Genomic DNA, 16,632 nt, shown 5'->3' with positions numbered 1-16,632 from the left:
CACCGGCACAAAAAATGTCGCGTTGAAATTTTACAGGTGTCGGAAACGAATTTCATTATCTGTTTCGATTCGAGGGTCCCAAGCCAAACATATTTCTCTCTATTCCATCTAAATATTACGAATGGCCAAATATTTCAACATTCTGCAGAGTAATGACTCCATCAAATCTATCAACACTTAAACAAAGTACAACATTTGTCAGCTGACATGTATTTTACACGATAAATACATATTACATGATATTATTCAAGCCGTCTTTTATGTTATGACAGTCCCCGTCAATTCAGCTCCCTTAGGGTCAATCGCTCAAGATCATCATTGTACATGAAGAAACACACATTTGTTCATTCATCCAGCACTTCTTACACAAGGTTATCCCAAGCGACAACTAGCGCCGATACAAACACGTAAATATATAGATTCCATTTCCAACAAAGCCTGTGCATTCGTCACGGAATATTATATAAGAGTACATTCTTACACAACGAACTAACACGTCCTATCACGTTCGAATGAGTGTCGAACAGTATTTGGAAAACCAGTTCTCTCTTTATATTTGAAAACCAGACACATACTTCGATCACTTTTTCCACAATACTTTACACTGGATTCGATCTTGTATGATTGAAATTGCTTTGGAAATATCATCCGAAGTGGCACTTATTTAGAGTGACTTCCCTTAGACTGACATTCGGAATATTCTCCGTGTATTTTCAACTTGACCCTCCGGTTTATCTGAATGGCTAAATATGGCTCACGTTCCGGTGAGTGTGTAATTCGGTCATTACGAAAAACAGAAATGATTCAACGGTGTGTCAGAATAATCACTTATTTGAGACATTCAATTTATGAAATTATGTCTGCATTGTATTCTTCACCTTGCCCATACCCAAGTCTATTTATAGTTTTGGAAACCACAAAATTAGGTCGGATCGAATATCATGTATTGCAGAGGGCACTACGTAAGGTATTCACCGGTTGACAAAATGGAGAATAAGCGCGGAATCGACGAAACGGAGGGAAAAGAAACTCCTTCTGATGTCAAGAAGCAGAAAACAATTTCAACAAACATGTGAGTTTAATAATATAGTCATGTGGTTGCACTTGTGGTTGTATAATTGTGGCTCAGCTTGACGACAAATTAAAATATTTCGGCCCGGCTCCGTGCAGTGCTTACAATATGTGTCTCAACTTAGACATTTTGTTTATAAACAAAATTACATAGTTCAGATTAATATTAGTCAGTTTACATAGTTATTTTCAAACTATTAACTCCGCCTTTGTCAATAATTGAATCATTGGTGTTTTTTGACGCAGCTGCACATCCTTTCCTTTCCCTGCCGAAAGTGGCTCGCGCATGTTGAAAATGTTGTATTTTCATTGGCTAATTCCGACAGTCCCATTATTACCTGTGGGTGTTGTCAATTCCTGTTACCGCCATAGATAAGCTTAGTCACGTTAGATATATTCGGCAATAGTTTTGAAATGGTTCTGCTTATATATATCCGTTGTGTCCTAGGGTCATTGTAAAAATCATTTTTCTTCTTTGAAAATGTTCGATTGATATCTATTCTCGTAAAACCCCTCAATAAGAAATAGCATAGCCCATAGGTATGTCTACGTGTATATATACGATCAGCACAAGTTGATCTGTCTCACACACTACAGCTATGACCAGGTAAATGGTTGTTTTCTGTACTGAAAAACATGACGTCTAAATTGAGTCATTAGAATTGACGCTTACAAACACTTGCACACAAAACAGAATTTTAAATATCCCTACATGTCTTGTCACCGTGTTTGTCAGTTTGCAGTTCTGGCAAGTTTAATTGGGGCCTCACTGGACCATCTTGATGAGGCTGTTTGTAGGATCAACTCCTGATTATAAAGAACAATGTCACACTTTCAAATTTCCTCAGATGACAAAAGAGTTAATTCCTCCACTGAAGACAGAATCCCAACAATCAATATGTTCATGGATTATTTTTTATTTTAAGGACTTACATTCATTTAAGACCAAATTCCTAACAAACTGGGCAGTCCACCATAACTTTGGTATCTGTTTACTGAGTAAACAGGCATTTCTCCACTTGCAGCTAGTTTGACCCGATTGTGATTAGTCACATTACAATTCCGTTTGGTGTCCTTTTGAAGTTGAGGAAGGTATGGTATGTTTGTCGAATATGAAGAATTGGGTTATATTTGGAATAAGGGATGCAGTTACATACCAGGTATTTATGTAGGATTCAAAGCTTAGTGTACTTGGCAGGTATTCATGTTAAACTGCAGCATGGTATCTCAGTGGGCTAGCACTATACATCGGCATCAGTCCGGACTAGTACAAGCAGCCACACACACACACACACATGCATGCACATTGCTATATAAGTGCAGTAATTTTGGACACAACGTTAAACCCCATTTCACCTCACCAAGGAAGTTAGAGAACTCCCAATTGTTTTCGTATGACTAAAGTTAATCTGTCATAATCTGAGCAGTATATTTATTTGTTTGTTTCACGTCACAGTCTACATTATTCCAGCCATATGACAGAGGCATGTAAATAATTGAGTCTGGAAGGCCTAACAAACCAGTGGCTGATATTATGAGCAAAGCTATCTGTGTATTTAATTTATTTATATTTGATTCATCACTCTACACAAGTTATTTGAAAGTAATTGGGTTTTGAATATTTTGGGAGGTATTTTACGCAAATAAGCTGCTTATCTGTAGCTCTGCTTGCAGATATGAACAAACACTGAGTGGGATAGTCAGACTATTATATGCTCAGCAATACAAGAAGTAAATATGGACATTTACCATGGACAGACTGATGGAGCAGATTTAGTGTTTTGTAAAGTTGGTTTGTAAGGTGACACCATGCTTCATGTTACAGTGAAGGCGTTCTCCTTGGCTACGGCAACCCTCTCCTGGATATCTCTGTCAATGCAACAGAGGAATTCCTTAAGAAGTGAGTATCTAATTTTTTTATTGTTATTTTTTCATAAATGTCCTTGTGAGCCCCTCCTACCAAGCGATATCATATTAGTAATGACTTTCTGTATGTCTGAAGTTCAGGAGAACATTTAGAATCATAGTTATTTTCACTGCCACAGTTACTATGTTAAACAGATGTGTAACAAATGGTATTCATTGTTTTGGAAACATCCAGTGTGAATGTATTACTATGTGATGATTGTTCCTAGATATGACCTTGAGGCCAACAATGCAATCCTGGCCGATGACAAGCACAAGCCCATGTGAGTATCTATCTCAGTGTCGTTACCTTGTTGATTACAGTGAGGGAGTTTGATTTTAATATTCCAGCAATATTTCAGCAATATCACGGTGGGGGACACCAGAAATGGGCTTCACACATTGTACACATGTCAGGGTCTTCAGAGTGATGAGCGAACGCTTTAACCACGAGGCTACCCGACCGCCCCTGGTGATCCAGGTTGTCCAGTGAAGATCCAGGCTAGAATTGGTCTCCAGCAACCCATGCTTGCATTAAAAGGCTGTTAACGGGATTGGGTGGTCAGGCTCGCTGACTTGGTTGATGCAGTTCATCGTATCCTACTTGCATGGATCGATGCTCATGATGCCAATTACTTGATTGTCTGGTCTAGATTCGATTATTTACAGACCGCCGTCATATAGCTGGAATATTGCTGAGTGCGGCGTTAAACAACAAACAAAGCAAAAAAACAAAGCAAAAAAACAAAAAACAAAAAGGTATGGTAATACAGACTACAGATGTTGATGATACACAGGATTCAAGTTCCATCACTACTAAAATCACCCTAAAATGATTCAATTTTACATACATTTGGGAGTATGAAGTTAAGCATAAAAGGAGTCAAACAGAGGTGAAGTCATTGGGTAATCAAAGAGGTGCTTGTTTGCTTGCTGCTGTAACAGAGATGGTTTCTCCCATAGATACGATGACATGTTGGCCACCTTCAAGGATCAGGTAGACTTTGTCCCAGGTGGCGCCACTCTCAACGCCCTGCGTGTAGCTCAGGTATGTGGAACCTACATAACAGTAAATACAGCAATACTAACACTTATAAAACTACTATTAAAAACCCTTCTTGAACCAAAGGTTCAATTGAGATTATATCCATATTGCTTTTGTTAAAAAGTTTAACACCTTCTGGACACCTTTGGATGATCATGACGAAAGAGAAGGGATTTTGCCAGGTTTACAAACGACTGGTACCAGTAAGTGCCCTTGGCAGGCAGTTGGGGACAAGAAAATATATTTTACTCAAATTAGCCAATTTTAAGTCAATTTGGGAATATTTACTGACATTTGCTGCAGACGTGGGGACGAATGTCGGCCTCTGAGCAGGTCTAGATAAATCCCTGAAGTGTTCAACATGTTCTTTAGAAATATGATCCCAATAGTGTCTCTAGAATGTGCTAACAAAGATATATGAAAGTCTGAATACACTGAAATAAGAATACACTGAAAGAATTATTATCTGGTCATAAACATGACCACTACAACAGCTATATTGAAATTCATTTTTCAAATTTCTCCAACGTATGATGTGACCTTGTGAATTCTTGTATGCTAAATAACTGGAAAGACGTAATGGTATGATTATATATACTACTAAAAAAATGTTACTTAAAATGACGGGGGAAGCGTGTGTGTCTGGGGCAGCAAAATATGATACAGTTCTGAGACCAATTTCACCCCTCTTCTCCCTCAAGAATGAATGACCAGTCCCTAAAGAGTAGTATATATATACTACTATAATATATTGTACATACTACTGTAATACCAATATAATACAGTAGTATAATAGTGACACTCTGCATCTATGTCTTTATTTTTTCATGATTATGCAGAAATTGATTATCAGTATATACTGTGTGATATGATATTTGGTTGTATTCAAATTGCAAACCTCTCGTTGTTTGTGTTGTCAGTGGCTACTTGGTACACCCAACTCAGTCACATTTTTCGGCTGCGTCAGTAAAGACAAGTACGGCGACATCCTGCAGCAGAAGGCCCAGGAGGCAGGGGTTAATGTACGCTTTCAGTACACAGACAAGGAGCCCACGGGAACATGTGCTGTTGTGTGTACCGGCAAAGACAGGTAGGTTCATGGGTTTGAGTAGGTTTGTGTGGGGCCGTGATGGTGGGGGAGGGGCCGTGATGGTGGGAGAAGGGGCCGTGATGATGGGAGAAGGGGCTTGATGGTGGGGTGAAGAGGCGTGATGGTGTGGGAAGGGGCTTGATGGTAGGGGAGGGGCCGTGATGGTGGGGTGATGGTGTGGTGAGGGGGCTTGATGGTGGGGGGAAGGGTTTGATGGTGGGGGAGGAGGTGTGGTGGTAGGGGGAGGAGGCGTGATGGTGGGTTGAGGGCCGTGATGGTGTGGGGTGAGGGCCGTGGTGCTGGGGGGAAGGGCCATGATGGAGGGGTGAGGAGGCGTGTGTGTGTGTGTGTGTGTGGGTGTGGGTGTGGGTGTGTGTGTGTGTGTGGGTGTGTGTGTGTGTGGGTGGGTGGGGGGGGAAAGGGGTGTGATGGAGGGGTGAGGGGGCGTGATGGTGGGGGAGGGGGCGTGATGGTGGGGTGAGGAGGCGTGATTTTGTGGGGAGGGGCCGTGATCTTTGGGTCAGGAGGCGTAATGGTGTGGGGAGGAGCCGTGATTTTGGGGGAGGAGCCGTGATGGTGGGGGAAGGGGCGTGATGGTGGGGGGGGGGGGGCATGAAGGTAGGGTGAGGGTGTGATGGTGGAAGGAGGGGGCGTGATGGTGGGGGGAGGGGCATGAAGGTAGGGTGAGAGTGTGATGGTGGAAGAAGGGGGCGTGTAGGTGGGGTTGGGGGCGTGATGGTGGGGGGAGGGGCATGAAGGTAGGGTGAGAGTGTGATGGTGGAAGAAGGGGGCGTGTAGGTGGGGTTGGGGGCGTGATGGTGGGGGGAGGGGCATGAAGGTAGGGTGAGAGTGTGATGGTGGAAGAAGGGGGCGTGTAGGTGGGGTAGGGGGCGTGATGGTGGGGGGAGGGGCATGAAGGTAGGGTGAGAGTGTGATGGTGGAAGAAGGGGGCGTGTAGGTGGGGTAGGGGGCGTGATGGTGGGGGGAGGGGCATGAAGGTAGGGTGAGGGTGTGATGGTGGAAGGAGGGGGCGTGATGGTGGGGGGAGGGTGTAATGGGGAAGGAAGGGGCGTGATGGTGAAGGAAGGGGCGTGATGGTGGGTGAGGGTTTGATGTTGGGGTGAGGGTGGTGAAGCCTGGGGGAGGGATGTGGTCGGCATCATGGTGGGTTGAGGGGCATGTGGGTGTGCAGCCAGATTTAGGTGTTCATTAGGCAAGTGACCTTTTCCTGATTCAATACTGACACACTATGGGAAGACATAATCACGTTTTCAAGCCTCAGACATAATGTATTTTTGTACTGAGGTCATCTCAAAACACATCAAATGAAATTCTAACCAAACACCGGCATTGTTGTGTTTTATTACCTCATGCCTAAACATACAGAACAATTTAATTTGATTTTTTGGCCATTTTTCCAAATAGTACCAAAAAATGAATATGAGTTTTCAAAGTGTTTCAGTGTACATATGATTTACAAGAGTTCCAAGAAATTGGAATTTTGCCCTGTTAAATATTTTGAATATTTGCAATTCAGATCTCTTGTTGCTAACCTAGCTGCAGCCAACTGCTTCACGGAAGAGCATCTTGATAAAGTAGAAAATATGGCATTTGTGGAGAAAGCCAAGTTCTTCTACTGTGCGGTAGGTACCTATACTGTCAGTGAGCTAACAACCTCATCGCTATGCTGGGTACTCGCTTCACGTCCCCTCCTTACATTCGGAAGTTAACCTGTTAACAAATCAGATCTGAAACTCATGGTAAACAATGGAACCTGTCTGAATTCTTCTTTGACATCTTGAACAGAGTCAGTATTAAAGGTCTCTAATTCCAAACATAAAGGTGATCAATTGTTGGTTGAACTGGTAATTTGTGCATGGAGAAGTAACTTCCCTTTCAAAGGTTCAAAACATTTCTGAGGACTGTTATGTAATGCTTCATTGTGATACGATACATGTCGTAAGAGTAAGGTCACGATAGATATGATACACTATACGATACATGTCGCAAGTGTAAGGTCACGATACATATGATACGCAATACGATACATGTGGCGAGCTTAAGGTCACGATAGATATGATACGCAATACGATACATGTGGCGAGCTTAAGGTCACGATAGATATGATACGCAATACGATACATGTGGCGAGCTTAAGGTCACGATAGATATGATACGCAATACGATACATGTGGCGAGCTTAAGGTCACGATAGATATGATACGCAATACGATACATGTGGCGAGAGTAAGGTCACGATACATATGATACACTATACGATACATGTCGTGAGAGTAAGGTCACAATAGATATGATACGCAATACGATACATGTCGCGAGAGTAAGGTCACGATAGATATGATACGCAATACGATACATGTCGCGAGAGTAAGGTCACGATAGATATGATACAGAATACAATACATGTGGCGAGAGTAAGCTCACGATACATATGATACACTATACGATACATGTGTTGAGAGTAAGGTCACGATACATATGATACGCAATACGATACATGTGTTGAGAGTAAGGTCACGATACATATGATACAGAATACAATACATGTGGCGAGAGTAATGTCACGATAGATATGATTCACTATACGATACATGTCGCGAGAGTAAGGTCACGATAGATATGATACTTGAAAACACAAAACCTGACATGTTAAGATAACATTTTCTTCATCAAAGTGAGTAGTAGCTCAACTAAAACACTTATTATATAGACCTCAGTCAATTTGTAACAGTGACCAGAACAGTGTTTGCAAGTAAAAATACTAACAAACAGAAAATAATATTGTACCAGTTAAGTCCACACTTTTCTTCATGTCACCTTATATACTACTCAAAAGAAATTAAGGAACATCCAATTCTTTCATGTCACTACAGTAAATCTGTCACACCTTTACAGATTAACTATAGTAAAAGTAATGTGAAAGAATTGTGTGCCAGCTTAATATGGGAGGAAAGGAAAGCCCGAAGTGATGCAGGTCTGAGACGTTTACCACTTTGGTGAAACCCACGAGCATGTGTATGGTGTTTACAAACCTAGAAACATAATTTGGTTAAACAGGGATTCAACCAACGACTATAGGTTTCTCCACAACGAATTTTGGCACCTTAGAAGACTGGGCCACCCCCACTCAAACGAAGTGAAATGACTGGAATACTGTTCAAAGCGGCGATAAACCAAACTCACTCACTCACTCTTTAGAGAAGTATAATATGATACTTGTATTGTATCAGTGCATTACCTCGTGATACTATTAAGTGGCTACAACAAGGACTGGTTGGCTCGCAGTCAGTATACTGTGTCTGAGTGGGCTATTCATGTTAAACTGCAGCATGGTATCTCGGTGGGCTAGCACTATAAATCAGCATCAATCTGGACTAGTACAAGCAGCCAGACACATGTGCATGCATGTCGCTATATAAGTGCAGTAATCTGCTAGGATGAGAATCCTTCGCGGATCAGCGAATTTTAGTGACCACTAATTTCTTAAAATATTATGGCTCCCCCCCCCCCCAAAACCCCCCCCAAAATTATGGACCATGCTCCATTGCAAAGATGTTTCAGCTGAAAAGGAAAATATCTATTCTCATCCCTGAATCTTGGATGCGATGTTAAACCCCCATTTCAACTCACCTCACCTCACCTCACCTCACCTCACCTCACCTCACCTCGCCTCGACTGATACTCATACCACAGCACAGATTATCATAATGCACCAAACTTTCAGGGATCCATCACATCCATACTTGAGATACTTTTTCTATTTCCACCAATAGGGCAAGCTAATATTACATCACACTTTCAGCAGGTTATTGAATAGCTAGTTTTCTTTCCCTACATTGGTGCAAGCCCATCCGACCTGGAAATGCCCCTATAGTCCTCTATAAAGTCCTGATGGAGTATTGTTGAGCTGTAGAATAATGACAACTGCCTCAAAAATACCTGCAATTACCAGGTATATTTGAAAAAAAGCAAAACTTGGACCTTACCTGTTATCTTCTGTTTTCAGCTGTGAGGAACTATGAGTGGAAATGATCAGTAGGTTACAGATTTGCTGTTTCGCAAAGGTTCTGTAAATGTAACTTTGTTGGGACAACTTACAGTTTGGCCTTGATACAACCACCTTATACATGTATTGTTCTGTAAAGTACATGTAAGCCTTAAAGCTTTGATACTCCCACAGGGGCGGTCGGGTAGCCTAGTGGTTAAAGCGTTAGCTCGTCACGCCGAAGACCCGGGTTCGATTCCCGACATGGGTACAATGTGTGAAGCCCATTTCTGGTGTCCCCCGCCGTGATATTGCTGGAATATTGCTAAAAGCGGCGTAAAACCATACTCACTCACTCACTCACTCACTGATACTCCCACAATACAGCATATGGCCGGTAGTTGGCAGTTGGTGATGTGTTACAGGGCTTCCCGCTGACTGCGTGTCCCAAGGCCATGATGCAGATTGCTCGACATTCCCTGGAAAAGCAGAAGACCTTCTGCATGAACCTGTCGGCGCCATTCCTGTGCCAGTTCTTCAAGGAACCCATGATGCAGCTTATGCCTTATGTCGACTATGTCTTCGGAAATGAAAATGTAAGTTATCGTGGCATCTGACTGATAATATATTCTGTCTCATGATCCTGTTTCCCCAGATATTCTTATACAGTGAAACCCTGATAGTCTGGAAACCTGTTATAATGGGCTTTATGGGTCATGCTAACTAGCATAAACTGAAATAACCACTGAGTATAAAACTTGAAAGTTAATGACTTTAATTTAATGAAATACTGCTTAGCTTAAAATAAGAATTTACTTATATATATGGGCGGAGGTCGTCCATTGGTCCATTAGTCTGTCAGTCCTTCTGTCTTTCCTCCGTCCGTCCGCTTCTCAAAGGGGACACATTTTCTAACTATTTAACTTAGAGAAATGAAATTTTAAACACTGATAGTACTGGTCATGATCTTAAAGGAGTTTGCAAATTCGTGTCCTAAGTACATTTCTACAGAGTTATGGCCCTTGCTCCATGTTTTTCAGCTACAATATTTTTTTATAAATTAGCATGACACAAGAACTTTATTGCTATGGAGTGCATCATTCATGCAAAGTTGCTAATTATCTGTTTTACTTTTCAGGAAGTGGAAGAATTTGCCAAAGCAAATGATTTTGACGTAAGTAGCCATTAGATTTTGTAGCTCACCTGCAAATACACTTAGAAGATCATATGTCACAGCAGCACATCTTTGGTTTTCATCCATTCATTATTTGTCTATTTGTGTATTGTAAACTTTACATTTTCAATATCTCAGATCTAACTACAAGCTCTATGTATTTAGAATTTTTCAACATGCATAATACATGAACTTTATTCTTAAACTCTTAGAATGGTTTGTTCCATGGGAGATCAATTTCTGTGTATTGTTTATAATAAAGTTGGTTTTTAACTATGTTTGGGTGCAGCAATTTCCTGATGGTTTCAGACTCTGGATCATAAGGAAATTGCCCTGAAAATAGCCAGTCTACCAAAAGAGAGCAGTCGGCCCCGGACTGTCATCATCACAGAGGGAGAACTACCTGCTATAGTCGCCCAGAGTAAGTGTGGGCCGCTTCATTGATGGCATCATTGTTATAAACATCAGCTGACTGCTGTCTATTTCAAGTTTACGCAAAACTACAATTTTTCTGAATGTTTTTTAAATTTCAACCCATGATATTTAGAGTAAATTTGTTAGAACAACTCATATTAATTGTAATGAATTTTAATAACAGATTACACATCTTTCTGAAAGAATTTTATCTGTTGAAAAGACAAAACTTCCTGTCAAAGGGAGGCAACTGTTTCCGGTCTGTAAGCACACTGTCACATGGGTTTGTTGATGCTGACTGTGTTACAGGTGTACATGTCTGTTTATTCCAGATGGAAAAATTAGTGAGTTTAAAGCCACCATTGTGCCCGCTGATAAAATAGTCGACACAAACGGTGCTGGAGATGCATTCGTTGGAGGTGAGCAGTATGTAAGATGGAGGTGAATCTATGCCATCAACATGACATTACGTTGATATATGGTATCAAAATATTTATTTGACAAAGACCGCAATTTTTTGCAAGATTGAAAGTTATTAGTAGAATTGCATCTTCCCAAGGCAAGGGAGGTAACTGACTATAAAAGAGTTATGTTGCTTCGATGCTCTCCTATTGCCCAATCAGATTCCACAGATCATATCACTTACATTTGCTTCAAACAAAATGACAGCACCCAGTGAAGATGATCTGATTGATGATCATGATATATATTGAAATAAAATGGCACTTACCTCGCAAAGTGCATGAAATCACATGAGCACCTTGATTAAAAACATTAAAAGATTTGGAAAATATCTGTCGACGCCAAGATGATTGTACACATCTTTTGCAAATCCTGAAGTCGACCGAAATCTGCACGTTGAATCCATGTTGTTTATGATCTGGATGTCGAGTTTGTTTCGCAAATTTTATTGGACCGTGCATTGACTTCTTATTCCAGCCAGAATATAACTCCATAACTGCAGCCTAGTTCGGCAAGGGTGGAAACTGGACTTTTATAGTCTGTTATCTCCCTTGCTTTGGGAAGACAACTTATTGAAATCATAACTAAAAATGATCTTTGAGTGATAACCTTATGAATTGTATTTACATGCACCTAGTGAAATTAAAATTCAAACTCTGCAGCTATTTTGAAATGGGCCATTGCCAGCCTGATTATATTGTTCTTTAAACTAACATGTATACCTCTTTCTGATGTTTCAGGGTTCCTGTCCCAGCTAGTGCAGGGGAAGTCGGTGGAAGACTGTATGCGGTGTGCCCACTGGGCGGGCCAGTTCATTATACAGCAGTCCGGGTGCACGTTCCCCAAGACCCCCTCCTACAAGTGAAGCCCCCTGTACCCGCCATCATCATTGTACATTATTACACAACATGGAGACTCGATATCCAGGCTTCACCTCGCTACTTCGTACTGCAGCCTGATGGCTGTGTGAGGGTGTTGATGGGTTATACTGACTACAGCAACTAAGATGCAGTATCATAAGCATAACACTGATCTGATTTTACCGTAAAACGTAACATACAACCATGATGAAATAATGATTAGTGCAACATGAATAATTTGTTTTAGTTGTAAAAGTCGAAACAACAAGAATATAGACTCATTATCGATCGCATTGTGTTAAGTTGAAAGTAGAATAAGAATAAATGTTGGAGACTGAATAAGATTATATAACACATTCGCACAGAATTATTGAAGTATAAATATTCCTACCTGTACTGACCTCCCCCATCAGGACCCTCATGTATCTCCATGATGTCTGCATAGAAACAGGGCTGGAACGTTGCACAGCAGGCACACAATTTGTGTATTGGGAGATGGTGTTTCGATAACGCACATATCCTAGAGACTGTTCCACGTAAATACAAACCCGTGGATAACCAAACCTGAAATATGTGTTTGACTAGGTTGAGACGTTCCTTGCATGTTTGATTTAAGTCATTCAAACTCATTTCATGTCTATGCAAACTCATATGCATATTTAATAATCTAGCGGTAAATTATTACCCAAATAGCAAGGACTGGTAGGATACAGAAAGTTTTATGATATGTACCATAATAGTTAGGTGAGGATACGAGGCGTATAGTGATACAGACATAATTAATAAATTGGATGATTCTTATCCAAAGTCCACGTTTTTGGTGAAAATATGAAATATGATACCAAACAAAATGCTGTGACGCATTACAATTTAGTTTCCAATGTAATATTTCTTATTGATATGTGACCAGGATATGATTGTCAACATTTGATGTATGGGTGAACTGTACACCCAACCTATTGCATGAACATTATTGAATCACAGACCTATAGACCTTGACAGACATTGGACACCATGCTATGAAGCAGAGACCCTATTTAACTTTCGTCCAATGTTTAAGTTGTTAAAAACATATCAGATGATGTAAAAACAGAATATATATCAGAAGTTTTTCAGCCATCTACTAGGCAGATAATTACGACTTTGTTGAAATTGAAATGAAAAAATACATGTGGTATAGTTGCGTTATGTATGTATATATGCATCATTGCATATTTTACATCCTATGACCGAAAGTTGAGATCTGTAAGATACTGGCTGCGTAATCTGTCAAGGTTTATACAGGAGAGCCTATTACACATGTGCATTTGGGGAGGTCGGGTAGCCTAGTGGTTAAAGCATTCGCTAAAGACCCGGGTTTGATTCCTGACATGGTTATAATGTGTGAAGCCCATTTCTGGTGTGCCCCGCTGCGATATTGCTGGAATATTGCTAAAAGCGGCATAAAACCATACTCACTCACTCACCCACTCACTCACATGTGCATTTCTTCTATTTCATTATGTATTTGGAATTTCATGCTGTAAAAACTGTATTTTAGTCCAGATACTACTGAGTAGTATTGACATTGATATATGTAATGAAATCATGAACTGATACAAGCTTTGTTATTGAATACAAGAGCATTCCTTTCACAAATGTTTGATTGAAATGCCTTCTTCCTTATTGAGTTCACATGTATTTTCGTTCACCTTTTTTCTCTGCCTACCTGGGGCAGTCGGGTAGCCTTGTGTTTAAAGCGTTCACTCATCACGCCAAAGCCCCGGGTTTGATTCCGGACATGGGTGCAATGTGTGAAGCCCATTTCTGGTGTCAGTGTACATCATTCCTCCTTCCCCTTTACCATGGCCAACTCAATGGTATATCACTAGTCCATACACTCTTACATACCAGTGTGCATGTATTCTCTCACTCAGAAAGGGTCGGTGGGATAGCCCAGTGGTTAGAGCCTTTGCTGTCATATCGTAAGACCCGGGTTCGATTCTCGACATGGGTGCAATGTGTGAATGTGCTGGAATATTGCTAAAAGCGGCGTAAAATCAAACTCACTCACTCACTCTGCCTACCCATGCCCAATATCTGTGTATGCATATTTTCAAGAAATCAATCTTTTCACAAGTGGAAGGAAAACAAGAATACTGATGGAGTTTTGAATGTATTTATTTTTAAATGTTTTTACAATTTTATTATTTAAACCACGGGCCTAATTAGTGTTATGCCCTTGGCTGAACACCTATGTCGGAGTTGTCTGGTTCACCCAGTCAACCAGCCTCAGAGGACTTCAATTTAGAGTTACTTCCCTTGGTATGTGCATTGGGTCGCCATATCCCCTATATGTGTAAGTATGTATGTATACATAGCATTGATGGCTCAGTTGGTGTGTGAGTATGTAAACATATCTGCTTACCGAGCCCTGGGTTACTGTCTGGCTCGACCGTCTACCTCCCAGGCTGTGTTGCCGAGGAGGAGAGCAGGCGTCTTCACACGCCGGCAGCATACAACTGGCACTGGGTTCAAACTCATAAAAACATTGGCTGCGCCGCTGATGGTTTGCTATTTACAGCGTCAGATGCACGCTCCATGAATGAGTGGGCCAAAATGGAGCGTGTGATATTTGGTCGTGTACGGGATTGAAAAAGATCTCGCACTCATGGTGAAATGTATCTTGACAGGAGCCAGATGGGTTGCACTATATACAGAACCTTTGTCTGCAGAGTCTAGCAAGTACAGACAGTTACTGGAACTGCTTTCAGTTGAACGTGAAGTTGCATATTTTCGATGTCAGGTCATGTGTTCTCAGCTTGGAGATGTTTGTGGATTATGGTATAAATAACCTTCCGTGAGTGCTGGATGAACACCAGTGACGTTTTGAACATCAGGTTGAACATCAGCCTGGTTCAGTAACACGTCACGTTCAGTGGGAACACATCACGTTCAGTGGGAACACATCGGTGTTAGTGACGTGTTTTATCACGGAGATTGATAGGACGCTAATAGTAAATTAAAGCCACATGTTGAAGTCATTAACTTCTTGGGAAAAGGGCCTCAGCGAAATTTTGACAGCTGTGTATAAGAGAGTTGTTTTCGAAATTAAATCGCTACTTTAATCAATGTTTGCGTTGTGGAAGAACTGTTGACTCGACGGTAATGGCTTTGGTAGTAGTTGTACGTTTCGTCGTCAACATGATGTCCAAACTATGTTTGTGATGCGTTGCGCGTTTGTAGTTTATTTCAGATATATAAATGTGCTTCTGTGTGCGGGCGAGATGGTGTCACTGGTTTTACGCAATATCACAGCAGGGAACAACAGAAATGAGCTTCACACATTGTGCTCGTGTGGGCAATCGAACCCGGGTCTTCCATATGACAAGCAAAGGCTTTAACCACTGGGTTATCCCACCACCTCTTTTTGTGTGAGGGATTACATGCACAGTGGTATGTAAGAGTGTATGGATGAGTGATATCCATTGAGTTGGCCATGGCAATGGTGACGGACGAGTGATATACATTGAGTTGGCCATGGCAATGGTGACGAACGAGTGATGTGCTTTGAGTTGACCACCATGGAAATATGTTGAAGAATGATATAAATTGAGTTAACCGTCATGGCAATTAGGTGCACGGGTGGCCCAGTCGTCTGAGGCGCCGTGATTCGCTGTGCAGAGTTGCGTCCCTTTGGCACGCCAGAAACCTATGATTGTGGGTTCTAATCCCGGTTCGCCCCGAATATGTCTCTAGGTTTGTCAGCACCATACCCGTGCACGTGGGTTTCACCGAAGTGGTAAGACCTGGTCTGAGACCTGCATCACTTCGGGCTTTCCTCCCACATTAAGCTGATACACCGTGATGTAACTGGAATACTGTTAAAAGCGGCGTTAAACCCAACTCACTCACTCCATGTTGAAAGGTTTTGTAGGGATAATCTTACAGAATTAGAAAGCTTCTCAGAAATCTACAAAATATGGGTTAAAGTCGGCAAAAACTCCAGCCAACTAATTAATGCTGAGCTGTATCAACCGAATCCCAAATGTATTTTGTATTGAAAATGTCAAACGACCGCCGCTGAAACGTATCGGAAGATCTTGTGACATATGTTATATAAGTAGGTGTGTACGGTATGAGAAAAAAATCGCACCTTCAAAGTTCAAACCTGCCTTGACACGACATTTTAATAACCGTCATTTATTCAATAATCCTTAGTTCTACTCCAAGCGCCGTCTGTGGCCGACGTGACATATCTGAACACGCAGAATTAAGTTTTGATTATGCCTGCTCTGCGCTATCAGTGTATCACACGAGTACTGCTTTTGTGTCTGCAAATACGAGCTCTTCAAACGTAATAATCGCTCGATTTCTATAGCTACGCTGGCGAGAGTATTTATGTTGGAGCCTGTGCGTGCAAGTTCCCACGTCCAGCAGGCGCTTTGCCGAGGCCTGAACTGGAGCATATCAAGATTATGTAAACCCTGCATCCACAGCATCTGTTGTGATGTCCTCGCATAGCTGCTGCAAAAATGCATGTTCCGAATCGGTATCAGTACAGCTCTGTCAAGTCTGTAGTCACTTCTCGTTCAAGGGTCCTCGCTCTGGGGCCAGTGATGATGG

General features: G+C 41.5%; 1 protein-coding gene across 1 annotated transcript; it reads left to right on the top strand.

Moving 5' to 3' along the window:
• Positions 1 to 922: 922 nt before the first annotated feature.
• Positions 923 to 14,951, top strand: LOC139468528 (uncharacterized). The gene is made up of 11 exons (XM_071250540.1): positions 923 to 1,072; positions 2,897 to 2,971; positions 3,207 to 3,260; positions 3,940 to 4,024; positions 4,942 to 5,111; positions 6,649 to 6,754; positions 9,543 to 9,713; positions 10,256 to 10,291; positions 10,601 to 10,712; positions 11,038 to 11,124; positions 11,908 to 14,951. The coding sequence occupies exons 1-11, from the start codon at positions 942 to 944 to the stop codon at positions 12,030 to 12,032; spliced, it is 1,152 nt and encodes a 383-aa protein (XP_071106641.1). The 5' UTR covers positions 923 to 941; the 3' UTR covers positions 12,033 to 14,951.
• The last annotated feature ends 1,681 nt before the right edge of the window (positions 14,952 to 16,632 follow it).

This window comes from Haliotis cracherodii, unplaced genomic scaffold, assembly GCF_022045235.1.
Source record: "Haliotis cracherodii isolate W230 unplaced genomic scaffold, xgHalCrac1.p SCAF_2, whole genome shotgun sequence".
Lineage (NCBI taxonomy): Eukaryota > Metazoa > Mollusca > Gastropoda > Lepetellida > Haliotidae > Haliotis > Haliotis cracherodii.
Note: the sequence above shows the minus strand (reverse complement) of the source record. Positions and strands in the feature narration are given on the sequence as shown.

Coding starts and splice junctions, on each gene's coding strand:
- LOC139468528 (XM_071250540.1), top strand. CDS start 942: ATGTATTGCAGAGGGCACTACGTAAGGTATTCACCGGTTGACAAAATG. Junction 6,755..9,542: donor CCAAGTTCTTCTACTGTGCG/GTAGGTACCTAT, acceptor GATGTGTTACAG/GGCTTCCCGCTGACTGCGTG. Junction 11,125..11,907: donor TGGAGATGCATTCGTTGGAG/GTGAGCAGTATG, acceptor CTGATGTTTCAG/GGTTCCTGTCCCAGCTAGTG.